This window comes from Falco rusticolus, chromosome 2 (assembly GCF_015220075.1).
Source record: "Falco rusticolus isolate bFalRus1 chromosome 2, bFalRus1.pri, whole genome shotgun sequence".
NCBI classification, from domain to species: domain Eukaryota; kingdom Metazoa; phylum Chordata; class Aves; order Falconiformes; family Falconidae; genus Falco; species Falco rusticolus.
This window is the reverse complement of record NC_051188.1, coordinates 58367330-58394856: the sequence shown is the minus strand read 5'-3', so window position 1 is coordinate 58394856 and position 27527 is coordinate 58367330. Positions and strand designations below refer to the sequence as shown.

At 38.5% G+C, this 27527-nt stretch overlaps 1 protein-coding gene across 3 annotated transcripts in view; it reads left to right on the top strand.

Annotated features, from left to right (window-relative positions):
* The window catches only part of NALCN (sodium leak channel, non-selective), a 248258-nt gene that overhangs the window by 76361 nt on the left and 144370 nt on the right, over positions 1-27527 (top strand). For all 3 annotated transcript variants that reach the window (XM_037377624.1, XM_037377625.1, XM_037377626.1), the window contains exons 8-10: positions 12507-12649; positions 12769-12873; positions 15598-15684. In XM_037377624.1, coding sequence (XP_037233521.1) covers positions 12507-12649; positions 12769-12873; positions 15598-15684 — 335 coding nt within the window. The remainder of the gene's footprint in view (positions 1-12506; positions 12650-12768; positions 12874-15597; positions 15685-27527) is intronic.

The following is a 27527-nucleotide window of genomic DNA, read 5'->3' as shown; positions in this document are numbered from 1 at the left end:
CTGTCAGAGTCACTGAGGGAGGCACTTGGTACTGAAACTGTACCAGCTTAGGGCCAACTCGATGCTGGAGGTAGAAGGGTGGACAATACCTACTGTGGCACAAGTTAAAGGTGAAGACAGACAATACAAGTTGCAGTGTGCAACATTTCAGTACAAAGTGAAGCCCTCAGAAAAAGGGTATTTTGTAAGGGGCAGAGTCAGATTGTAGTAAATCAGTACTTTGTGTCATGTGGTTGTGGTGCTTTTAACACAGTATTCAGAGCATTACAGACAGAGTTAAATTATCATCAAAACATGTCCTGAGTGACATTTTATTTATTCACAGTGTTACTTTACATCTATTATTTTACAGAATTTAGATCTACATACCATCTATGACTCATCAATGCTTCCTTTATGGAAGGAGAAAGAAAAAGGGCTTTGTGCTGAAGTATATGATTTAGCTGGTTCAGAAACAGCAGAACTTGGCTCTGCACCATCACTCCTACAACAGTTTTCCAGGCAAAACTGTAATGTAAGGTGTTTTTCATACACTGAACTCTTTCTTTGTAGTATCTACATGCAGTAGTTGGGAAAGGTAGTGTCTATGTGCAGCCTAAACAAACACAGATTACTTTATGCATGTTAATACTATTCTTTTTGTAACTAGTAATGATAAGACGCTGTACTGGCTTTACAGAATTCTTTAATGCTGTAAAATTGGAGAAAACTAGTATAAGCTTCAAAAGGATATCTTTTTGAAGGCCAGGCTCATTGCCTCACCACTCCCAAGATTAAGTGACCTCTACTTACATCATTCCTTATAGATGCTTATCTGATGTATTCTTGAAGAGCACCAGGGAGACAAATTCTGCAGTCCTCTCGGTTATTCCAGTGCTTACTATTGCCTGCTAGCAGTTGTTTCCCATCTATTTCAATTATTTCTGACCTGAGCACATGAATCCTGCTAACAGCGTTTAGTTGGTACTTTTACAAGTTCTTTAGGAAGGTCACTGGAAAGAGTTTTAATGCCAGGGCACCACAGGTGTGCCTCATGGTCAGGTTCAGAAGCAGACATATTTTGAGATTCTCTGTTGCATTTGTCTTCATTTAAGAAGCCCATCTCCCAGATGCTGTAAAACGAATGGGTCTGGAAACAGGTGGCTTTCTTTTCTTGATTACACCTTACAATATCAATCTCTAGCTTATTTTTAGTGTGGCAGGCAATTTAATAAGTGTTTTGAAAGCAACATATTGATCAAATATACTGTTTTCCCAACATCTTTTATGTTTTGCGGGGACTTATGTGGTAGAATCTCAGACCTATAAATACAACTTTTTTTCTACTAAAGGAATGATAAAATTCCCTTTGGCTTCAAGCACTAGCATTCAGGCCAGGACTGAAAATTTTGAACTTGCCTCCTTCAGCATCTCAAAGAATCAGACTATATCCAGCTATGTGAACATCAGCTCATGTGCCTGACTTTGGGTAGTGGGATTTTAAAACTGTGAACATAGTTTTCTCTTCAAAAATATTATATAAATATGCTGGCAGAACTTCCAAGTTAGAATCAGGATTTGTTTCCTGTTCTGAAAAATATGGGGACATGATGTAACAATATAAAATTCTACCCAAGCTATGGTAGGACCTGCAAGCACGTTACTTTGTGTTTATGATGTCCAGCAATAACTAACTGTCTGTATGCTTTTATTCCTAAGTAAGTGGTAAATAATTAGAGGTGCCTTTGACTTCAGGGAAGAGAGTGGATAGACTTCCAAAGGTCTTTTTTTAAGGTGACGAGTAGCCAAAGAGGTAGTCCCTGTGAAGTAAATAGCATGCAGAAAGTCATCCCCAAATTTATGCATATCACTTGTTTGTGCCTTCAGATCTAAAAGCTCTGATTTCATTTCACCAACTGGAAATTATTTTCATATGGAAAATGAGGTTGTTCAGCTCATCCTTTGATAAAAAAATACTGGGAGTAGGTCTGATCTGTATTTCTTGGGAAATTGCTTCACTGAGCGATGCCAAAACTTTTTTTTTTTTCATGCACAAATCATGCACAGTACTTTTTTTCAAACCACATGTTCATGTGGCTCAGTACAAAATGCCACATTTTCCACTTTGGCAAAAAGCTTTGACTTTGAAGAAAAATATGTTAAATATCATAGGTCTATAAGAAATTAAAGCAGCTTTGAGTCAAAGCACAGAGTTGACACACACCTGTAGAAAGAATAGACATCTTTGCAGGTAAACTTCATGCTGAGAAAAAAGAGAGGGCATATGTGAGAAAATAATCGTTGATTTGATAGTGAGAAATCCAGGAAATTTCTGTTATGGGTGTGCGGAACTATTTTCAGTAGCACAGAAAGATCAGAAAGGATTTCTGCAGAAGGAGATAATATTGAAAACAAGGTTTAAACAGAGTGTATTAAGACTTTGAACATTCTTTCTCCTAAAAAAATATCTGGCTGTTTATACAGCTTTTCTTGCCAAAGGTTTTGATTTTCATCTCCAAATAAACCTGCCAGCTGCTTAGTCTGTTAGTGCTAGTCTTCCAAGAATTCTTTTGATAACCAGTAGATCTCCGGTCATGCAAACACTTTCTTTTAAGACAGTCAAGAATAAAAGAAGTCAGATGTTACAAAAATTGGTTTTCTTTTCAACTCCACTTTTCATTTTCTAAAGGAGAGGGAAAAAAAAAAGTCTTAATTTGCTGACATCTGTGTATGGTTTTCTATTTTAAAAAATCAGGTTCTTTCTCTTTTGACACCCAGCTCTTTTAAAATCAGAAATCTTTAAGATTGTCTCATCTGAGACATTGATGGTGTTGCTGTTTGAGGAAGGTCTTAGAGTCTCTAGCTTAGCACAGCCATCTCTGAAATTGAATTAAAAATACACTTGACAAAGATGGTGTGGGGTTTAGTGAGCTGTTAGCACACTAAACCACTTCTCCCTGTCTCTGCCTGCTCCCTAACTGTGCGTATTAGGCAAGAGGGCAAACCTCTGCCTCACATAAACAGAGTAGGTAAATTATTTTACTTCTAGGGGCACGTAACAGGTACTGGGGAGTACTTAATTTATTAATAGCTAACAGGTCACTGAGTATGTCATTTGGGTTTTCTTGTAACAGTCAATCATAGAGCTCCTTTCTCCCATTCAGGAAAGGAAGATTTTGTCTCTTCCATTAGACTAGTCTCTTAGGATGCCTTTGGCATTGTGTATTTGCTCCTGTTATTCAGATGTGTGGAGGCTAAGGAGATTTCTAACATGTGTCTGTTTTATAATGTTTCCTTGGCCAGCTTTACCGTCTGGTTTTTTCTTACAGAAACACATTGAGCTAAGTGTCGCTGCTGTCTTTATTCCTGGTCACTGAATACTCAGCAGGTCTTGCTAGTTGGGATTTTCTACCGTTGTTCTTAGGTGAAACTTTTATACAGAAAAGAGTAAAGTCTTGTTCGCATACGCTATAGCTGGAGCAAATTAAATTAGGATGCTTTGGGGAGGGATTTTTGAAAACATCTTATGAAAGATGACAGCAGTTTTACCACTGATTGCAGGAGGGATAAAATTTCATGCAACTGCTTTTGAAAATGTTATCCATGGAAGAGGAAGGGGCTGATCTCTTAGTTTAAGGAGCACATCCTCAAAGAAGTGCCTGCAATTCACAAGTGATACCCAGAGGAACTGCATGAAACTGAAATGAAGCATTAGGGCAGAGCATCAGCTTTGGTTGTCTAGGTTCCCTTAAACTGTTGTATCTCCTACCCTACAGTAAAAAAACCCCCACAAAACAACACAAAAAACCCACAAACACACACACCCCCAACAAACCAAAAAACCTTTCTTAAGCTATTGAAATGATACACTGTGGAATATCCTCCTTGAATACCTTCCTGTCTACCACTGTACATAACCTGCTATTTCTCATAATCGGACTGAGCAACCACTTCCCACACACAGTCACCAGTGTGGCTTCTTGTCAAGTGAATGTCAAGCTCTCTTCAGCCCTCTTCTGTCTCTTAAAACTCTGCTGGGTCAAGGAGGTTCTTCCCTTTGTTACATATTTGTGCTGTTGGGTTTTTTTTTTAGTTGCTGATTGATTGGACCATTTGAAACTTCAGAATGAAAGGGTTGCACTGCAACTGGAAATAAGGAAACGCATTGTTGTGGAGGTCAAATAAGATATGGTCTTCCGGGTTTGAAAATCACTTGCAAGGTCTTTCTTAGCACTTTTGGGACATGATCCTTTTTTTCTTAATGGACTGTGCTAGCCTGTTTTTTCCTGTAAGACTTTTTCAACCTCTCTGATTGTTCAGTTCTTGCCAATATAAATATCACACTGCAGATGCCTCATTTAGGTCAGGCAGTATCTGTATTTCCCAATATGCATAAAATTTTATGATCTTTATGCAATTCCAGGTCTCCCAGTTAATCTTCTGCTCAGCTGAATCACTAATGTATATTCTTAGAAGCTCCGGCATCTTTTCTGTTAGCACATTTTTTCTAACTCCACAATTTTCTTGCTTTCAAGACAGTTGATACTAGCTGACCAGACTCAAGACTTGATGAAATGGTCTCTCATGGTAAAGCTTACAGTCATGCTGCCTAATTATCTCTGCTTTAGGGTAAAGTATCATTGGGGTTTAACCCCAGCCAGCAACTAAGCCCCACACAGCTGCTTGCTCACTGCGCCCCTCCTCCCCGCTCCCCACAGTGGGATGAGGGAGAGAATCAGAAGGGTGAAAGTTAAGACAGCTCATTGGTTGAGATAAGAACAATTTAATAATTGAAAAAAATAAAACTAAAAAATAGAAGAAGTTGTAATGAAAAGGAAAATAACAAAAGGAGAGAGAAATAAAACCCAAGAGAAACAAGTGATGCAAATGCAAAACAATTGCTCACCACTAACTGACTGATGCCCAGCCAGTTCCTGAGCAGTGGCCCCAGCAGCTTTCCCCTTTGTTTATACGCTGAACATGACACCATACGGTATGGGATGTCCCTTTGGTCAGTTGGGGCCAGCTGTCCCGGCTGTGCCCCCTCCCAGCCCCTTGTGCCCCGCCAGCCTGCTCGCTGGTGGGATGGGGTGAGAAGCGGAAAAGTTCTTGACTCTGTGTAAGCCCTGCTCTGCAACAACTAAAACACCAGTGTCTTATCAACAATATTTTCTCCTAAATCCAAAACGCAGCACTATACTAGGAAGAAAATTAACTGTATTTCAGCCAAAACCAGGAAAAGTATCATCATGGTCACTCTAGATACAGAAATGTAACTATGTGAATGTGTTTTATGGTTTTGTTCTTCCATACTCCTTTCATACGAAGCAGATACATTTTTTATTAATTAAGCAAATTAGTTGACTCCATGATGTATGCTAGCTTTGCTGTTTCATGACTGCATCTAAAATGAATTAGATTGCTCTGTCTATGGCTATTGGGAAAGTTGATGCAGCAAGTGTTTTGATTGACAGTGTATGCAATTCAATGCTGAATTTACATGCCTTGTGTCAAGAAAGATTTGCATACTTTGTTTTCTCTCTAACAAAGGGATCCATCACTGCCTTGATTTTAACAGTCATTCCCGTTGTTTAATATATGGCTGAATGACAACCCAAATACATAATATCTGTACTAAGAACCTGCCTTAAGTTTATCTTTTTAATAGGATAACCCTTAAAGTGTTCATTAAATTTTAAATGTAACTATTTGTGTGAATTTCTGAATGTTTGATTTCTGGACTGTCAGTTTTACTGTATGGTTTTAAAGGCATCTATATAGTAATGTATTTTAAAAGAGGACATAACAGTCCTATAAAAAGACGGCTTATTTTCAAAGGAGTAAGTTAATATAAATTATAGAGTTTCTTCAACATTTTTTTGTATTACACAGTTTTGTCATAACATTTACTGTAGCAGTCATTTACTCTACTATGACTGTGCTTCAAATCAGAGACGTTTCATTGGAAAGACTGAGGTGGTGGCAGGCCCATATTCACAGTGTTTATTGCTTTTAAAACCAAAGCCTAGGGATTTCGGTATTCTTGGTCTCTAGATCTGAAAAGTGAGTATTATTAGTTTGATTCTCTGATTAGGAAAAGTACAGCTATAGCAGTGTCCTGCTTTCAGTCTCCAGCCTGAAGCTCTGCCTGTTCTGTTGAGAATGGAAGCCCAGAGATCCAAGTCCTTAAAATACTCTTGAGGGATAAGGAGAGGTGGGAGTTGTTGACTGTGCTGCAGAGCTTCCAGGTAGTGGTGTGTGAGGTGTGAACAATTCACAGCTCAGTATTTCCTTGATTCTCATCAACTGCCAGTAAATTTTGTAAAGTTGCCACACTTAAAAAAAGCAGATGTAGGAGAGAGTGTATGTTAGCACTACAGCCCTGCAATGGCAAAAAGGAAAAAACAGACAGTATTTATGCACGTAAAGCCAGCTTAAGAGCTCTGCTAACATTTTGGACCTCTGTTTGCTAAGCTATTTTTGAACGTTTAGCTGAGGAGCATTTTAATCAAAAAGGTATTAAAGAAAAGCAAATATAAATGCTAGTCTGGCTAAATATCCATAAATATGCATACCTAAAGACATTTTGAAGAATGTTGGTCTTTGTTTATACCATGGGACTTGTTCACAAATGTAAAACAGACTTCTCTTTTTAAAGCATAAAACATTACCTCAGGGAGGACAAGCACTATCGCATGCGGGACACTAATGGTGTAACTAAGCATGAACTGCCGTGCTCCTGTTTACCCTGTGCAGTCAATACATGTGCCAACATGGCTGCATCGACATTGTAAGACAACACTTCTGAATAGCGAGCAAGTTTCTAAAATACTCGTAAACAGTGCTACAAAGTCCATCAACATTTTTTCGGAAAGTGGCTGACTTTCTGTCTCCTCATTAGTAAGTCTGTAAAACAAATTGCATTGATCTTAGCACTTACATTTGTGACGTTTCTTTGTCTCCTTATTGGAGGTTGTATGTGTACAGTCTCAGTATGTAGTCTTTTCTCATACATAAAGGCTTCATCTTCTCGTAAGGGAGCAGATTTTTAAAATGAAGAATCAATTACACATCACTACTGTATGTTTGGATTCATTACACTTAACAAGGGTTAAGACACTGTGCTCAGACAGGCAATGTGTTTTTTCTGCTGTTGTAAATCAGTCCTCTGCACAGTTTCTGTTTTGCTGCCTTTTCCACAGCTCAGTCACAGGAAAGTGACGCTGGGGTTTGAGGTTTCAGTGGCAGAGCAGAGCACTGGCATATTTTACTTTTCTTCTTTTTCTCATTTCTGCTGGCTGGCAAAGTTGGTTTGGGGGAGTAAAATAAACTGGATCGCTCACTCAGAGACAGGGAAGAAACCCCATGAAGCTGTTCAAGAGTTGATCTTTTTGTTTATTTCAGTGGTATCTACCAGCTGCTTCCCAGAAGTGCTAACAACTTTGTCCTTGCATTTCTGGGTAATTTTTGTTCCCTTCTATTTTCACTAAAGCAACAGTGTAAGACAGCTGGAAAATCCTGACTGCATTGCAATGTTTTACAAACATCCTGATACTGAAAGATATGAATTAAATTAAAAGATGACTGTTCAGTGGGAATATCCGTGCCTTGCAGCAACATTCAGCTTCGTGATTTTATCAGTGAAAGTGAGCAGGGACAGAAGCAAGGCTGATGATAAAATTTCTACAGGTAAGCAAGAGGTCATTTCTTTCTGGACATAACATTCACAAACCCACCTTAAGGCAGGCTACCTTTCCATATTCAGCACCACAAATAGAGTTAATTTAGACAGCAGCACCTGCTAGAAGGCTGCTTAGTCTTGCCGCGAAATAGAAAAATCAACCCTTTTGCCAGCCTACCGGGCGGTTATCAGCCTGCGCTCCCCGTGGTGGCAGCCCCTCCCTGCCTGATGTTCCAGATGTGCCCGAGGTGCACGATCGCCACCTAGTGGCTACTCGTGAGTAAGGAAAAGGAGCCTGGCACTGGCTGGCATCTGAGGCATTTTACGGATGATCGTAGTAGTATTTTAAGCTTTTAGTAACAGCGCATGCTTTTTTACTTGCCTGAATAATTCCTGATTAAGAAGAAAAAATTACAAACCCAAAATTTTATCCTTCTTTTTTTACATAAAGTGGCTCTCCTGTAGATTTTCTTTCTCAGCAGCTTCACAGCAGCCATAAGAAAACTGAGAGAACCCTAACGTGGTAAGCCAAGGGTAGTCAATAAACACAGATTACGCATGCAGAAAATGCTGGAGTTAATGGCATGCCTAAGTTCAGTTTTTCTTTTTTGTTTTTCGCTTGGAGTAGCTACAAATCACATAGCACAAACTTACTCATAAAGGACAATACTTTGACCCTGTTCATTCACTTCCTCAAATACTATGGGATTTTGAATCAAGAAGCAAGAATGTAACAGTTAGGAGGAAAGCGTTCTGTTTCCAGACTTAGTGAATTTTCCGTGTGACCTTTATCTCTGCTCCTTTAATTCTGCAGTTATAAAATTACAGCATTATTCAGTGCACTCCCTTTTCCGTGATGTCCATTCACAGAATGAGCTGATTATAGCAAGAGCTGATGTCACAGGGCATGGTGGTGTCACAGAAGCCAGAAACAAGCAGGAAATCCTGTATGTTTGTGAAATATGCATAAATATAAAATACACTAGCATCCCTGCATAATGATACTATTGTTCTTCTGTCAGCTGAGATTTTTTCTTAAATAAATGCTTTCCATATTCCTTAGGTATTTAAAAGATAGGGTTTGGGCATGATAGCTTTTTTCACTCCCCTGTGGAAAATCATCACCTATGTGTTCTGGCTCTTACAATTATTTTTAACCTGGTACTCTATTCATCTGTAGAAAAGACAGGTGTCCTTGCTCCCTGACTAGGTGTGGAAATGAGTAGAATTTTCTTTTGTTATAATAAGTTAGGTGTTAAAAGGAGCTACTTCCTCCATGCCCTGTCAGGCATCCTATCTGGTGAAACATGTATTGAAGAAGACATAACTGCCCTGCATTTCAGTGCTGCATGCCCATATACCTAAACACGCATTATTATTGGGGAGACACTTTGTCTCTCTTATCTTTTCTTCTATGTGGTATGAAGCAAGTGAAAATATTACATAAGTTAAGCAAGATTCAGTCTCTTCTCCTATACTTCACTCAGTCTTTCATTTTCTGGGCTTTTTTTTCCTTTTGTTTTTGATAATGACCATGTAGTTGTAAAACATTTCCAAAGGTAACAGTGTTTATTGGTTGCATAAAAGCAGTCTTTTGAGACTCATGCAGATTATGATATTGATTTATTTAGTTTTAATCTGTGTATTGAGAAATGTTTTCCTTCCTTGTTTTGGTTAACCATCAGCATGGTTAAAGGAGTTGTTTTATGGTAACATCAAAATGTGGAATTCATTAAATAAGTTCAAACGAAAGCACTGAAACAAAAAAAATTCAAAGTATATGCCTTTATTTTACTTCTGTTGTCATCAGAACATTCCTCCTGAATGACTTTAAGCTTTTTTTCCACCAAGGTATAGCCATCTACTGAAACAAATAGGAAAATTAATATAAATATTGTCTAGATATTTTTATTTACTAACATTTAACAATATTCTAGATGCAGATGTTGAAATTCTACTTCCAAATTCAGCACATTACACGTGCCAGCTTGCCTAAACTGATGAGTAATGTCATTATAGTCATGTGTTTAACCCTCTTCACAGTTCAAAGCTTTTTCATGACTGCAGTGGCTCACTGATGCCTGTAGAGAGATTGCATGAATCTTGATGTTCAGGACGCTAACAAGATATTACTACACTCTGAAGTATCTGTGGCCTGTTGTGTATCTGAATAGCCACGTTGTGCAAGTTTTCAAGCTCTTGTTCCCCCTGCCACCCATATTGCTACTTTTCTTACGCACACTATGGGAGGTCCTATGCTCTCATGTGCCCTAATCATGGGGCTCCTAGCACCATGTGGTCCAGACTTAAGCCTTCTGACCTAGTAGAAGACAACAGTGTCAGTGATAGACAGAACACCAACATCTGTGGAAAAGGAGAATTTTTCCATTTTATCTAAAGGGCATAAGTTTGGTTTCATACATGACAGCATTGCCATGTGTGGTTTTTTGTGCTGTATCCCACCATCACTTAAAATTTGATCATTTCCCTCCCTCTCTGTAGCTTTGAACATCGTGAAAAAAACAGAGCATGCTGCAGCAAAAGTCTTTTTAATAGTTTACACATTGGCTTTAGGAAGATGTCGTTGGATATTAAAGACATGCTCAGAAAAATAGAATTGGTTGTTGATTGTCTATAAATGCAACCCTTAGAAGAGCAAAAATATGCAATAAGGCAGATGTTAACTAAAAATTACTCTTCTTTTTGAAAGCAAAATATTTCATGGTGTTGGAACCCTTTCTGTCATGCCTTTATTCTGTATCCAGTTGAAACAGTATTTACAGAGGTAGTTAACAGCATGGTTCCTGGCATCAGTATTGAAAGCTTTATTACTTCTAGTCACATACGTTAAGTAAGAATGTATATTCTTAGTGGTGATTGCTTTCTAATAGCCTTAAGAACACCTGTACCAATTATACGCAAGACATATTTTTACTTTAGTGTCACAGACGAACACATATTATTTTAGTTGGGTTAATTGTGTGGTTTTGTCCATTCACAGTATTGCTGTGAATGGCAGATGGCCCAGTGTATGTGTTATAAATACTTTGCATGACATCCCCTCTTTTTTACTAATCTTCACTGTGACTTTCGCATTGGTAATGCGTAATGACAATTTCCTAGCCAGCAACTTTTAATAGATTCCTTTTTTTTCCTTAATCTCTGGCTGCCCTCAACAGCACTGTTTTGTTCAATCATTTAATCAGCAACAGTATAATATTAGATAGTTGAACCATTACTTTATGATTTTTTTGAAATGCAAAATACTCATGAAGTAATCACTGATGTATATTTTAGTATTGACAAAGACCACTGTCTTCTCTGAAGAAATAGAAAGGGGGTTGCTATCATCTGTGCTTGAATATTTTATCTTTTCTTTTATTTTTATTTTTGCCCCTTGGTCCTGAGAACCATGTACACTAAATAGGAAGGAATCCAATAACCAGAAAAATTAAGGGAAAGGATTAACATTTTTGCCTAGCCACCATAACCATGTTAACTATTCAACACCCACATATCAAAGGAACGAGATTATACAGAAAAAAATTCATTCATCCCCGTCTCCTCTTACCAGTGAACATTTATCCACAAAAGGGACTCACTAAGGCAAAACCACTTCCAGGTTCATCCTGCCTGTGTTAGCAGATGAAAGGATGTAAATGCTGCAAATTCAGTGGGAGAATAGCAGCGCAGAGCTCCTTACAGGCTGGTGTGATTTTTGGGAAACTCCTGGACTTGGGAATTTCTGACTAGAGCCACTCCTGTCTCTGTGAACAGCATCAGATGATTGGCTGGCTCATGCCTACTACCTGTACGTTGCTAGCAGCTGCTATGGTTTTGCTAAGGGCAGTACTCCTCATGCTCCCTCTTTTTATCCAGGATGTTTCATGAAACGAAGCAGTAGCGGAGCAGAGCTATCAGGTGGCTGTAGGACAATTCCATGATTTCACAGCAGTTTGTGAGATTTTACGGTTTAATTTCACAGTTTGTGTTCCTTCTTGGAACAAAAAAACCTGCTTCTAACAAGAATGCCGTATGAGCCCTAACCACAGTCTATATTTTGAAGCTTTCATTGGAGAGATCAGGAGGAAGGGGGAGCTGACTGAAGCATGCGATCACTCAGACATTAGGATGACTTTGGATCTTATGTTTAAAATGAGTGACTTAATAGCTTTTATTCAAAAGTGGATTTTGAATAAAACATAAACCCCTCATAACTTGTCTTTGATCTTCTCCCCCGCTCCCCTGAGTGATATGGGAAATTCAACTAAAAATGCTTTTAACTTTTTTAAGGCAGGACATGTAAGTTAATGCAGCTACCCTGACTACCTGCCTGAATTTTAAAATTGTTTGGTAGCTTGTTGTAGATGCTTAACAAGTAGCTTAAGTAGCTTGTTGTAGTGCTTGGTAGTGTTGGACACCTTCTGTGTGTACTGCTGCTCACTCAGTGTTGCTGATATCAATGGTGATTTTTTTTTTTTTTTTACTTACTGAATGTTGGTCCTGATAGTTTTAATTAAAACTGCCTTTTCTCTTGGACGCTGCAGAAGTCACATAATGGGACAAATTTTGCTTTTGGAGACATTTACACACTTCCAGTGAACCCATCTAAATGATTACGCACATGTGTCTAGGAAGAGTCAGTCTGGTCTGATACAAAACCAATTCACGTTCAGTTGCAAAAGGAAGAAACATGGAAATGCACCTGAAAAACATCTGTTTGAAGGAGGAGACATGATACCCTTTAGAAAAAAGGGAAATAAGATAGAGAAAAGATTATTGTTTGTTGATATTGAAAACTTTCAGGGAGTCTTAATGCCAAACATTTTCATTTTTCCTCTGACAGGCACAAGCATATTTACTGTTTACGAAGCTGCTTCTCAGGAAGGCTGGGTGTTCCTTATGTACCGAGCAATCGACAGTTTTCCCCGATGGCGTTCATATTTCTATTTCATCACATTAATTTTCTTTCTGGCCTGGCTTGTTAAGGTACTGAAAAACATCACTTTTTAAACCTGTCTGACATGTAAATCATATTAGAATGAATTTTCTTCTCTTTTCTGCTTGCTGAGCTTTCTGTCAGCCATTCTTTCTTGTTCTTTTTTCAGAATGTTTTCATCGCAGTCATCATTGAAACATTTGCAGAAATTAGAGTGCAGTTCCAGCAGATGTGGGGGTCCAGGAGCAGTACTACTTCAACTGCCACCACCCAGGTGAAGCACCTGAGATACTGAGATTCTCTGGGGACTTGATTTGGTTTAGTTTATGAATGAATAATAAGCCCCAGATTCCTATTAATTATTATTTTATCTGATCTATTTGACTTTGCATGTTACTGCATATATTTTAAAGTTGATAAATGACTTGTCAGATAAAATTAAATTCTAGGTTGTATTATCCAACTAGGCTTTCTTAAAAAAGAATAATAGAGAAGACTAATATGGTTCTTTATGTTGCTGGGTATGTTATCTCTATGTTCTTATTTTCTTTTAATGAAGTAGGATAACGCTTTTTTGTCCTGTCATTGGTGGGTTTGGAATTAGGCTTGCTATTGAACATCACTTTCTGTGCTAAGGAAGAAGAGCTGAAATTGCAAGCTGTAGCTGGAAGAGAGGTCAAAGAGTAGCTGAAGTGTTTGGGGAAGCTGGTCCTGGAACTGGGAAACGCATATTGAGACCAATGAGGAATGAAGTGCTGAGGCAATGAAAGAGCCACACTAGCAGTTGAGGTAGCCACAGAAAGTGAGACCCTGAATATGAGATAATGGGTAGGAAGAAACCATGATAGGAAGGGTGCTACGTTTGGGCTGCCTGGTGTGGAAGACCCAGTATGAAAACCGAGGGCTAATGGGTTGAGATTTAAATTCTCCCACTCATTATTGTAACAATAATACTATATATCCTGAATGTACAAAAGGCCAGGCTTTTTCTGTCTAGTGCAGTTTGCCATATATAAGAGGAACCACTACCAACTGCCTGCAAAAAGCCCTTAGAAAGACAGGTATAAAACACATACCCCTGAGGAAAATTTTTCTAACTTCTATAGCTAAAGTGTATTTATTTTCTTAAGCCAGAGGATTTAAGTGTTTCAAAATTATTTATTAAATATTTTCTAATATTCCTTTGGTTATTCCTGTAATCCATATGTAAATCTAGTCTTTTTCTGCCTGCTGCTACATTTTTAACCTCAAATAGACTTTGTGGCAGTAATTTTTATTCTATATATATCTTTGTCAAAGCAGACTTGGTCTTACCAATTTAAAATCTAGCAAAAGAAAGGGCTTTTCCACAGGACACATACTTAGGCTGAAGAACTTAATGTTCATTTCATCTCCGATGGGAGAAATTCCTGAGCCATATAGGCTTAACCAACATACTCTGAACTAGAAGCTGGAACTGCGGAAATTCAAAAAGCAGCCAACGTTAAGGAATTTCAAGGAAAAAGAAATTCCCAAAATAATGTCATCATGCTGAAGAATATGACATGTTGAATGTAAATTGCATCATGCAAAATAAAAATACTGTGTTAGCTGCAGAGCAAATGGTTGCTTTGTTCCTTGAGCCACTGGCATAATGGGACATAAAGGGAGTCCAGCTTACCGAACTATAAAAGTGGTTTATTTTTTACTTTATTGAGAAGGGTGGAAAATTTATTGCAGGCACCAGGCAAAAGTTAAAAGCATTGCTGGTTTTGTGCATGAAATAACTTTGAGAAAAACCAACAATATCCTTCTTCATTTGTCCACTTCTTAAATCATTGAACTGTTCCCAAAACTTAGTCCTATACAAAAGAAAAGGAGTGTCCAAGAGTTAAAGTCAAGGGAGGGGTCTCTGGAGAAGGATGAAAGGAGGTTCTTGTAAAACACTTTAGCACTGCACATTAAAGCACAGTACAAAGAGAAGTAACTCAGTGCTAATCTGAGTTGGCAACTCTTCCTGCTGCAGGGATGCTACGTAACAACTCAGCAGCATTATAACCATGTTTGTGTGACACTGTCCCCAGTCTAATGAGCACTTCTCTCAGGATGGCTTTTAAGCTTCAGCCTTGCTGCTGTGGCTGTGTTCTCAAGGTAATTTGGTTGGGTGTTGGGTGTCATGGAAGAAGTGGGAGTGGGGTGGGAACTTCACCACATTTGATTTCGTAGTATGTGCAGACTCTCAGGTGGCAATTCAAAATGCTAGAGCCATTCATTTTCTTCCAAGGACATTTTCAACGACAGTGTTAATCACTCCCAGACATGGTTTCTCACTGTTCCTTATGTCCAGCAGTCTGCATCTGTTTATGGCCTTATTTCTGAGGGGGAAAAAAAAAAAAAGACAGAATACCTACACCTGCACTTCCAGAGGTTAGCGGTAAAATGCAAATACCACTGTGGGCAAGAGGTCCGTTGACAACATTAGAGCCCAGATATCATTCAGCTGTTTGCAGGAATTATAAGCTCTGGGTAATGGTACAGAAGGCCTGTACAGCTATTCTTGATACATATTAGTGCAACAAACCCAAAGTCTGATCCTTGGTGTAAAATAATCTTGCCAGACAAAAAAATGAGGTAGTCTGTTATTTACAAATGCACCATGAAACTTATTTTTTTGGTCAGAATGTATGTGTGTTTCCTCAGGATATGCTTACCTTAGTAAGGAATTTATTCTGATCAGGTACCACTGTCTAATGATACCGATCAGAGATTAATTGAATTGGTTTCTACATTAGGACTAACAGAGACATACTGTGTTTGATTTTATCTGAGTAAAATTCAGAATCTATTAATGTTGGAAAAAGCGCATGTTGCTTTTTTTCTGTAGCAGTAAGAACCATTTCCCTCTTATTTTAAACTAGCTATCATCAAAATGTATGCAGGTCCTTAAGGGAAATGTATTAGATTTCACTTGTATTTATTGGCACGTAAAACATTTCTGACAACAATTTTCCCTTTCAAGATGTTTCATGAAGATGCTGCTGGAGGTTGGCAGCTTGTGGCTGTTGATGTGAATAAACCCCAGGGCAGAGCTCCTGCATGTCTACAGGTATGACATTGCTTTTTGAAAATCAGTGTGTGTAACCAGCACCATTCAAATGTTGGTATAAGGAGACTGTGGTGAAAAATAGCTACAATAGTTTTAGTCATAAATTTATTTAAATCCATCACTTTCTGCAGTGTAGGCTTGTTCTTGAAAAATCACAGATCAACAAAAAAAAGATACACCACACCCAAAGGGAGGACATTAAAAAATGCATTCCTTGTAAAGGCTCTATTTTCTGTGCTTATGAGAGAAAGTTTTTAGATTTTTTAAAATATAAACCAATGTAAGTAATTATATTTCATCTCTCAGACTTTACATATGCACTTATTCCATTGCTAGGTTATTCACAACAGAAATGCTTATACATTAACTGCAGAATACAATAACATATGCCAAGTAGCATGACTAATCATAATAAACACAAAAGCACTTACTTTCTGTTGTTCCATCTTGAAAATAGGCTCACAGAAGGGGGAAGAACCATATAGGTAGTAAGCCATACAGTGTTTGAAACTTCCAGATTTAATATTCTCACTTGGATATAGGTGAGTTTGTAAAACTCTGTCCTCATTGTTTAAATAAATCCAGACTAAGATAAGTAATATTTTTATAAATCCCTTTTTATTACAGCACATTGTACAGCAGCTCAAATTTTTAATTGCAAGTTAAATGATGTTGCTTCTGGATGACATAAACTTGCTTCAGAGTAGAAAGCCAGATCTGCTATTGCAATCTGATAGCATGATGTTTGCTGGCACTTTTGGTTATGTCTGGTTTAATGCATAAACTAAAATACGCGTGCTTGTTGGCAGCATGTACATTGCTGAACACTAAGCTGGCAAGCATCTTTCATACCCTCCACAAGCTGTTCATTCTCAAATATCTCTGCTTTGTCAAACCACTGCCATATATTTAAGTATAGCATATATCTTAACTGATAATTCCTCTCCCCAAATTTAATTATTGATTTTGACAGCAACAGGAACATCATTGGTGGTGTTCTTAAGTAGCAGTCTCAGATATGTGGATAAAATGTAGCTGAACTCACAGCGAAAACTCCTCCAGATGAAAATTAAGATAGCATCTAACTTACCTGGTCTTCCTTTGTCCATGGTGTTGCATTCTTGCCCATTCTAGGAATCACATGAACACACTGAATTATGTTCCAGAGAACATAAACCTCATGCATCAGTGGGTGCTGCCACTTTTTATAATTGCAACACAACTAGCAGTTTTATTCTCTTTTTTCATCCCTTTATGCAAAATCTGTAAGTTTTCCAGTAATCTGTGATCTTGCTGAATGCCAGACCAAGGAAGGCAATCCAAAGGAAAACAACGCATTAAAATACTATATTTTATTAGGGTAGTGCCCAAAATAGGCTTCATTCTTATTTAATATAGACTAAAATACAGACCAAAGAAAGCAGAATCTCAAAGCCTGGATAAATACACACACCTTTATTAATTTCCCCATGCATTGTTGTTTCACTTCTAATAATCCAAAATAAAAAGAAAATAGACTTCCTAAAAAATTCATGTGTTTAAAGCCTTTGCAGTATATTAAAGGCATTCTTTGTGCATTATGTCCCTAGTGAGAGATGTGGTGGTTATTTTCTAAGGGTTTGGGTGGGTTTTGTTCCTTAAGGAGAACACGGTGCGTAAATCTGAATCTAAGAAAGGGTTAATCATATTGGAGAATATATATCCTGCCTTTAGGATACATTCAATTAATATGCATTCTTCTAACCGTTATTAGCTAAGTATATTCATTCAATATCCTGTGAAGGATGGAGTTCTTAGAAAAAGATAGTGAAGACTCTTTTATTGCCCCGTATCATTTCAATTAAATTTTGCATTAAGTTTGGTTTTATTAATTCCTGTCTGAGCTCTGTAAATATTACTGCTCCAAAGATGAAGGGAACATTATTAAAAATTCTGTTTCAACAGTTACCTGGGTCTGTGCTTTGGTGACACTCCACTTACTGAGTGTATTGAGTTATTTAGAATTTACCTCCTCAACAAATGATACCGTGCATTGGGAAAGAAAAATCTTTGCAGCTAAGGGAATGGAGAGGCACTCTGGAGATCTGGGTTCAATTTATTGGCCAAGCACAAATTTTCTGTAGACCTTGAGAAAACTACTTCATAGGTATCTTACCTTTAGTCTACCTTCCTCATGATGGAAAAGCTTATCCCTCCCATATTGGGCTACTGTGGTGTTTAAACCTACTGACTACTTGAGAGGCACTCCAATAAGATGGGCTTGTGCTATCTAAGTTGACAGATAAGATACATCCAGCTCTATGAAGTGGGGAATGATGGAGGAAAGAAGAATTTATGTGTGGTGTGGAACATAAAAACCTCTCTAATACAGGTGTTGGAAGACACGTCACATGTACTAGCTGGATCTGTTGGTTTTTACTAGCTTGGCCTTTTTGCAACCATGCTTACTCCTACAGACCAGGTCAAGGGCTCCAGCCTGGCAGGCCCTGCTAGCCTAGGTAGAATATTGCAATGGCAGGTGGAGCAATGCAGGTCTGGTGTTATTCCTGAACAAACACGAATTCAGGCAGAGATACTGTATAGGCTCTCTGCAGAGCTTTTGTAACTGGCTTTGTCTCACACAAAGGTGGTGGTGTTGGCACCAAACTGCTCAGTTAGGTGAAATGAATGAGCAGGCTAACTACGTCTTTATGCTTCTGGCACAGCTGATCTGCAAAGAGGGGATTGCAAAGGAGTTTTAGAATCTTGTCTAGTGGGTAGTGTGCCTTGGTATGTCTAAACTGCTGGGCAGGTGAGTGCCACTCTGCCTGCCAGGGTACCCCCTCTTGGGAGCTCACCTGCTGTTCCACTGGGCACATGGCAGACAGGCGGAACAGAGCCAGTATGTGCATACAGATCTCAGATCTGCAAGGGGTTCTTGTATACAGCAGCACAGTAGTTAAAAGTAAGACTAAGCCATGACAGACGAACAAGAAAGATGAGCATTAATCTGGTGTTTTTGAAGACCTTTAACTCAGACACCTAACTAAAGTTTTCTTTAGTTTTTCAGGAGTGGCTGGAAGTGGCAACACGAAAACTTAGTATCAGTATGCTTTCTGATTTTGACTTGCAAATCTATCCTAATGTGGGGCAAAGAGGCTTTTATTTTGGTATAATGGTTTTGTATTTATTGCATTTTTCTTTTGAGTATTCCCAAAGGTCCTTTGTGGTCTTTTGTCACTTACTCTCACTGTTCCCTATGACTGGCAATGATTTTAAATATTGATTTTCTTTTGTCACTGAAAAATAATCTTTGTGTTTTCCATTTTAACATGAGCCATTTGGCATGAATGCATGCTGAGGCTCCCATATTGCCACATTATTTTGCTGTTGTTGATATTACTTTAATACACTGTAGTGTGTTAGAACTTCCTGCCTACCGTGATTTACTCCTACGAGCACAGTAGGCAGCACTCAGTTCACAAATAAAGAAAAACTAAGCACCAGGTTCCAGAAAAAAATCCTTTAAAAAATGCCTTGAGCATGTATTTAGCCCTTTAATTCCATGTTAAAGGCACATTGTGTTCCTTGTTATTCCTTTCCTGTTAATTTTAGAGGTTGTTGATGTTTTCATCCTTCCTTCTTTCTCTTCCTGTCCTCAAAGACTTGTAAAATGCACATACTCATTTAAAGCTGAAAGTTTCAACTCATGTGTCTTCCATGAAACTGTGGTTGGTGTTACTAACACCAAGTAATAACATCTTCAGTCTTCTCAATACATGGTTTGGTAATGAGCAGAGAAAGGTGGAACTGTGGTTCCTGTGGGAAGCAATGAGCCAGACAGCAATTCCCTGTCATGCTAATATTTTGGGTTCACATGTCCAGCAAAAATGAAATGCAAAGCTGGAGATGGAATGACATTTAGAAGCAGCTTGGGAACACTGTGTGTGATGTGAAAGCGTGAATGGAAGCAGTCACTTACAAACTGTATGTGCACTTGTACTCTGACAGTAAAATTTTCAACAGATTATATGCTTTTAATCATATGTGCTCCACCTAGGGAAGAAATAGAAGGTCACAAAGCTATGATCTGAGCAAGCAAGTGACAGTATTATGATTACAGCACTCTTGAACATGTGATTAATATCAGAAATTGAATTATATCTTTTTGCCTCAGAAAGATAGTCCTTCAAGCTATGTATTATTGTCCAAATGGTACAGGTTTCCATACAATTACAGAATTTTAGAGAACCTTGAAGGAGAGACAAAAAGATGAAAAATAATATAAAAAGACAGAAAATATATGGAGGGTGGAGGAAACCTGGCCAGAGAAGCAGGAATTGAGTGTTTTAGGAGTTTCATAATGGATATATTGAATGAGAGAGAGGGAAATGAGACAAAATAGTACTCAGAGATTTTCTCTGCAGGAAAAACAGAAGAGAGTGAAGTGAGTTTTCTCTTTCTTCCATGGGAAGTAATTATCGGTGAACCAGAAAACCATGGTAGTCTATATTTATATACTAATTTGGCCTTTAGTGTAACTTTGGAATCAAGCAGAAGGTATGCCTGCTCAGTCCTGTTCTCTTCTTACCTACAGTGGCTTTCATTAAATTAAATACATATATAATGCATTACTTCCAATTAATTGAAATGCTCTTACAGTGAAAGAAAAATCTTCTCTTTCAGCTGGCTAAAATGAATTTATTTTAATGAGTTTATTATTTGAGTATATGATATGAGTTTATTCAGAAGCAGATTAAACTGATTCCAAATCCTAAACTTCTGAGGCTGTCATTAAAAAAAAACAAAACAAAAACTTCTTTTTCTAATCCCTGTTCTCATTTAAAAAGCCTAGAAATTGCATCAGTTAACAGAAGCTTGGATAGTTCAGTGATGTACTTGGCACTGAAACAGTAATGAAAAACAACCATATTAGTTTTATTGAGGAGACTCAGGGGCAGAGTATGCAAAGCATCATGTAAAACTAAGGTGTTAGTTTTGGTGAGGTAAAAACAGGGGAAAAAAATCAGTGGAATGGAAGACTCTGCAGAGAAACTAAACATGTTGGTGACAGAGGAACATGTACAATGAAGTCCAGCCCGATCCAACCTTTCTATCCTCAGTTATATATGGGAAGATCGTAAACTGTGAAAAGAAAGAAAACAAACCAGACTACCAATGTTTTCCACTTGTGTATAGGGTATGGGAAGAAATGATGAAAATAAGTTGAATGGAGTAAAGGGGTAGAAACTCCAACATCTGGCTAACTCCCAGGGTCTGACTGGGGATTCACAAAATGAACTGCCATTCAATGTGTGCGCAGTTTCATCTTTGTGCTATTTCAGATGAGGAAGGTAGAGCTGTTACTATCCTCTCTTGTCTGCTCACCCCCTTTTTTTCAGGGTCTTTATCCACAGTAACTGTGGCAACTGAAGAGGCAGTGAGTTTACTCCTGGGACACCTCAGTTCCCTGTCTCATCTGGTAATGCAAACTGGCATTCATTTCAGTTTATGTTATTAAAAGAAGTTATGAATTCAGACAGCTGAAATTATTACAGTTCATTTAACTGAAGGAAGGAGAGGACACAGCAACTATAATGTAAATTAAGTGGTGAGAACTGCTATGTTTTTCTGTTATAAATTTGACCATATACATTTTTAGCATACTTAAATTCACCATTTTTTGCTGAAAGGGACGTGAAAAACAGTAAACCTCAAGATACATATATTGGAGTACTCAAAAACTAGTAGACAGTACATTTAACATGTCTTCAAAATTGCCCAGTACCAGAAATAGGCATATATAGATCATCCTTCTCTGAGCTTCTGGATACCCATTTATGCCCTCATTCTCTATCTTGGACTCCAGCAATCATTCACATAGGGACTTTCAGAAGTGGATGTTAAATTTAGGCCATTGATGGATTTATCACCTATCAATTTGTCTAGCATTTTTTTGAACCCATTTATTGTTTTAGCCTCCAGAACATCTTGTAGGAACAAGTTATATAAAGTAACGATGTAGCATTTTAATTGATTACAATTTCAGAATAAATTTTCTGATTTTCTTGAGTTTACTCAGAAATAACAGAACGCAGTGTAAAGATTCGTGGTTGTAATTTTGAGATGGATACTCGTTTTCAATAAAACAAAGAATTTGAAACAACAGAACATGACAATCAGGATCACAAGCTGTTGTAACATGCAATCAGTAACAAGCGGAGGGCAGACATGAGTGTCTAAGGACTATAAACACCAAGTATGGGGGGTGATTGGTTTATGTTTGTGCTTGTGTATACAAACAGAATTAGCAGTGATGACGAAACTTCAGAAAGGGAAATAGACTTTGAATATCAGGAAGGACTGTTAAAAAAAGACATTAGTTTATTTGGTGGCAAGGCTGTCATTTGTAAGCCAACTTTCAAATATCCCATAGGTAACATTCTAGCATTAACAAATAGTGATTAACGTAATGATTATAAGATTCCTATTGCAATTTTGTCTATGCTTCTATTTCTCTGCTATTGTATACATACATCTAAAAGAAAAGTAATTTCAAGGGGTACAGAACTACATGGGTATTTCCAGCCTGCAAGGCATACAACCTCCCTCCCTCCCTCCTTTCTTCCCTGCCTGCCTGCTTTTCCTTTGTAGCCATTATACCAAAGCATATATGTTAATGAGTTAGAGACATAGTTCTTTTATGTTTTCAGTTGCATCTCCATTTACTTGCTGAACTGTCTGTTCTTGTTCATTACAATCAAAGTAAATTACTAGCTACAGTTCGTAGCAATCTAACCAAGGAAACTAAATAAAAAAGAAAACATGTTATTGATTTCATTGTTTTGCATTTGAACAAATAGATTTCATTTTCCTGCAGACTTAAAGTATCAGAATCCCATTGCAAAGACAAAATAGATAGGTGTTAAAACTATGATTAGGCTTATAAAAGGGTAGTGGTGTTCCTTGGCAGTATTCTGTATTAGAGGAGGTCCTGCTACAGCATAAAACATGATCACATCAGGCCCTTGGCAACTTCTTGGGAGATTTAGGCTCAAGTATTTTTAATTTCTCTGAGGTTTTCAAATATCTTTCTATGTCAGAGGTACATGGAAGCCTTGGCTGACATAGTCAGTGAAGATGTCTGAACTTCCTCGTATTTATGTACAAGCTGACACAGAACCTTTTGTGTAACCCCTGATTTTCAAATGAGGTCCCAGAAAATCTTTCTGCTCCACAAGTAATAAATTTTACGTAATGATTTTTTATTCATCTTGACTTTCTTTTGCACAGGCCTGTACAGTTGTATTGGGTCTGGATGAGATGGAGTTAATTTTCCCCACAGCATCCCTCACAGTGCCGTGCTTGTATTGGGAGCTAGAAAGGTGGGGGTAACACATACCAGTGTTTCGGTACTGCTGAGCAGTGCCCGCACGGCATCAAGGCTGGCTCTCCAACCCTCTACTACCACCGCCACCAGTAGGCTGGGAGTGGGCAAGATCTTGGGAGGGGACATAGCCAGGGCAGCTGATCCAGAGATGTTCCATACTGTATGATCTCTGCTCAGGTATAAAAGATAAGAGAAAGGAGGAGGGGGGCTGTCTTCCAGAGCAACCACTACGCGTACCAAGGCCCTGCTTCCCAGGAAATGGCCAAACATTGCCTGTTGATGGGAAGCAGAGAATAACATCTTTTGTTTTCCTTCATTTCTGCACATGTGACATTTGCTATTGCTTCATTAAACTGCCTTTATCTTGACCCACAAGTTTTTTCCATCTTATTTTCTTCTGCCCCGTTCTACTGAGGAGGGGAGTGATAGAGTGGCTTGGTGGGCACCTGGTGTCCAGCCAAGGTCAACCCACCACAGCAGTTCACCCATGAAGTAGTGACATTCAGTTCTTACAGCATCACGGACAAATTAATAAGCTAAGAATCTCCTGCAATAAAAATATTCAAGTTGTTATTATGTTTTTTAAAGACTGATTTGCCATGCCTTTTGTTTTGTTCTGATTTTTACCTCAGTCCTTTTGTTGTGAACTGAACAGGCAGAGTGGACCATTTTTCTGTCCTTCTTTTCAGCAGTGGACTTCAGTACAGCTTGTAGTCATAATATGCACTTAGACATTTTGGGGCACACGACCGTCAGTGGATTGTAGAAACTATTCAGTAATGCCACTAAAATTGATCTGAGTTTCCTTTAGAAAATTTTATTTCTGGGGTTAAATATGTCCAGTGTTTCAAATCCCATCAAGCTGAAAACAGGTACTTAAATTGTCATGTAGCTTTTTTGTGTTTAGCACAATTACAGCAATCAAAGTGTTGCAAGCAGCAGCAGCAGCAGCATGACTTCCTTTAGAGCTGTTTATTTGGATGACAAATCTGAAACAAGTGGAAGACTGCAGAGTCTTAGAATAAAACTAGCAGGGATTTTTTTTTTCCTTTTGCTTCATGTTGAGTTGTTTTCCCCTGATAATTTCCATATTTCTAGTATTTCACACAGAAAGTTCTCTTTTCACTGTGACTGAAAAGAACATTGTGTACTCTGTAGATTATTAGATTGTTCTTTTTGATGTTCTTTTTAGGTTTTTGAAACGTACATTCACACACACACACCCCTTGCGATATCTTTTTGTTGCTGTGGGGTGTCTAATCCTTTGGTTTACTCAGTTGTCAGTGGAGAGAGTGATTCCCATCATAAACCTGAAGATAATTCCTATGTTGGGGATGCTGAATCACCTCTTGCATTGTCTGTATTTCTTCATTGTCATGGGGAGGCAACATAAATCGTGTGGCCTTCTCAGCACCTCAGTGAAGTGTCTAAGAGTGGGATGAGTCTGAGCCAATACACATTTAAACAAAGAGTTCTTACTAAATCCTGAAACTTCCAAGTAGTTATTTCATATTCAGATTAAAAATTTTACTTTCAATTATTCATTAATATATCTCACTCAGAAAAAATTATGAGTAAAAGTCTTTGCCTTTTTTTATCATATTCTTGGTATTCTGAACACTGACTCTAAGTCTTTTGAGAATCAGTGGGGTCCTGATTAACCTCACGTGTCTTTAAGTCCTTAGCAGATACCAGTGGTAGGATCTTAGTGGCACAGAGGCAGTGGAAAGAGATGTGCACTGCCATAGGGCAGCTGAGGATCTGAATCTGGTGGTGCCCATTTCTCTACAGACTCCATCAGAGTCCAGGGTGTTTACTTGCCTGTTTCAGTTGTGCCGGTGCTTTTGGGGTGGATCTCCAAAGCCAAGTCAGTACTTCCTCTTTTGCCAATAGGACATAATAGTCTGGATTATGTGCTTCTGATGTGCAGATTTAAAGATAAATTACATCCAGCTTTAGAAAGCATGCATACTGAATTTTTGTAAGTATTTTGTGTTAAATCATACTGAAATCAGTAGAAGGTACCTAGACCTTTGAGAATCATGCTTTTATATAAGTGATTTCATTGACATAAATGCATTTGTTATACAGTGAAGTATTTGCAGTCATGTAAAAGTCTGTATCCTTTATACTTTGTGAATTCTTGAAGTTCCGTGTAGAGAGAAGTGTTTTCAGCTGATGTATGTATTTTAACAAGTTGAAGACTGCAGTGCAATACAGTAAATTCAGGTCTCCAAGCTGATTCTGTCACAATTTTGCTTCCCCTTGCCCGGATTCCCTTTCTTTCCTACCCTTACCTCAGACCTTTGAAAAGAGGGTCTTTGGAACCTGACAGGAGTGAAGAGGAAAGCAATGTGGCATATGGAGGAGGGAGACTGGCTTTCTTCCTGTTTAATGTATGTGAACTATTAACACGTTTGCAACCCTTCTTTGGCATAAGTGTACTTTGGTTTCTAGCCTGAGATTTAGTTTGGTATTCAGGGTGAGTATTTTGCAGTTTGAGGTCTTTTGTTTTTTTCTGTCTCTTATTTTAATTCTTCAGTACAAAAAAAAAAAAATAATCATTTTGTGTTCTTCTGTGAGAGCTTTCAGACAACATACAAAACTGAACTGTCACAGTAAGAGTGCATTCTCTTTTATAGATTCTCGTTATCTTTATTTTTCTAGCTAAAGAGGACATCTGACATGAACTGCAGCCTTCCATACTTCCTTCTCCAGAACACATTGATCACGCCCACTTTACACAGTGCTTGGCCATTTGTCTCTTCTGAGCCCGTGTGGCATCCCTGTGTCCTTCAGACACAATTATTTCTCTGTGCGTTTTTCAGTTCTGAGTATCCAAAATAATGCAAGGGTTGTGTTGCACCTCACCAGGATGATAGTTTTATGATCTGATGCTGTGAGATCATGTGTTGTGTGCTCTCAGGTTTGATACCAGGGCAAGTGAGGTTGTTCAAGGGTGCAGAGTTTTTTGATGTTAGGGATTGTACAGAACAGGGGAAGCTGTGCTTGGGTGTTGTTTTGAGGAGAGCTAACTGAATAGGTCCAAACCAGAGCTGTGCAGCCAGCTAGCAATTGAGCAGACTGGATATGGTGATTGGGTTTTGTAGTTGCAAGTGAAAGTACCAGGTGTTACCCAAGAATGAGTTTTTCTCAGGTGAAGAGTTTTTAACAAATTCTTTTGTAACATGGGGGCCAAAAGGATACAGGACAGTACTTGGACCCAGAAAACAAACATGCTTTGTTGTTAATGCTAAGTATTTTAAAGGAGTGACTAGAGAAGACAGAAAATAGGATAGGGTAGAGCAGGGTGCACATTATATGGTACAAGCAAGTATGACTAAGACTAGTGGGATAAATTTAAGAAAGAGAGAATTTATGGCCGACAGTAAATGTTGTAGATTCTGTCTTTGTGGAGCCAGAATACCTCCTGTACTGCTATTTTTCCTGTTAAAGGAAACAGTGTTCTGTGCGCTGCTACGTATACAGTAGACTTTAGCTGTACATACCCACAGTATAAGTGTTTTGCTAAGATCAGCTGTTTGGTTGGTATTGTTCCATCATACCCTCATAGTAATCATTCTACTAAGCATACTCAAAGATAAGCTTGTTTGAAAGGCAAAATTTTGGTAACCATAAATTCTGAAAACCAACCCGTTTATCTCATGTTTGTATGTTAAATCTTTTAAAGCCCTCTATATTAACTCTTTGTTAGTATATTTGTACATTACCTCTTTTAAGCCCTTTATATTAACTGTTTCAGACATATTAACTCTACAGACATGTAAGAGCAGCCTCACGTTCACAAGTCCTGGTCCTCATGGGGGGCTTCAACCTGACATCTGTTGCGAGGGACAAGACATCAGAGCATAAGCAACCAAGGAGGTTCCTGGAATGCGTTGATGATAACTTCCTTCTCCAAGTAACAGGGGAGCCAACAAGGAGAGGTACCATGATGGACCTTGTTCTCACCAATAAGGAGGGGCTGGTGGGGAATGTGAAGCTCAAGGGCAGCCTTGGTTGCAGTGACCATGAAATGGTGATTTCAAGTTCCTTAGGGCAGCGAGGAGGGTGCACAGCCAGCTTGCTACCCTGGACTTCAGGAGAGCAGACTTTGGCCTCTTCACAGATTTGCCTGGTAGAGTACCATGGGATAAAGCCCTGAAGGGAAGAGGAGCCCGAGAAAGCTGGTTAATATTCAAGGATCACCTCCTCCAAGCTCAGCAGCAATGCATCCCAACAAAGAGGAAGTCAGGAAGAAGCACCAGGAGGCCTGCATGGATGAACAAGGAGTTCCTGGACAAACTCAAATGCAAAAAGGAAGTCTACGGGAGGTGGAAGCAAGGACAAGTAGCCTGGGAGGAATATGGAGAAGTTGTTCGAGCAGCCAGGGAGCAGGTTAGGAAAGCTAAAGCCCTGACAGAATTAAATCTGTCCAGGGACATCCAGGGCAACAGGAAAAGCTTCTATAGGT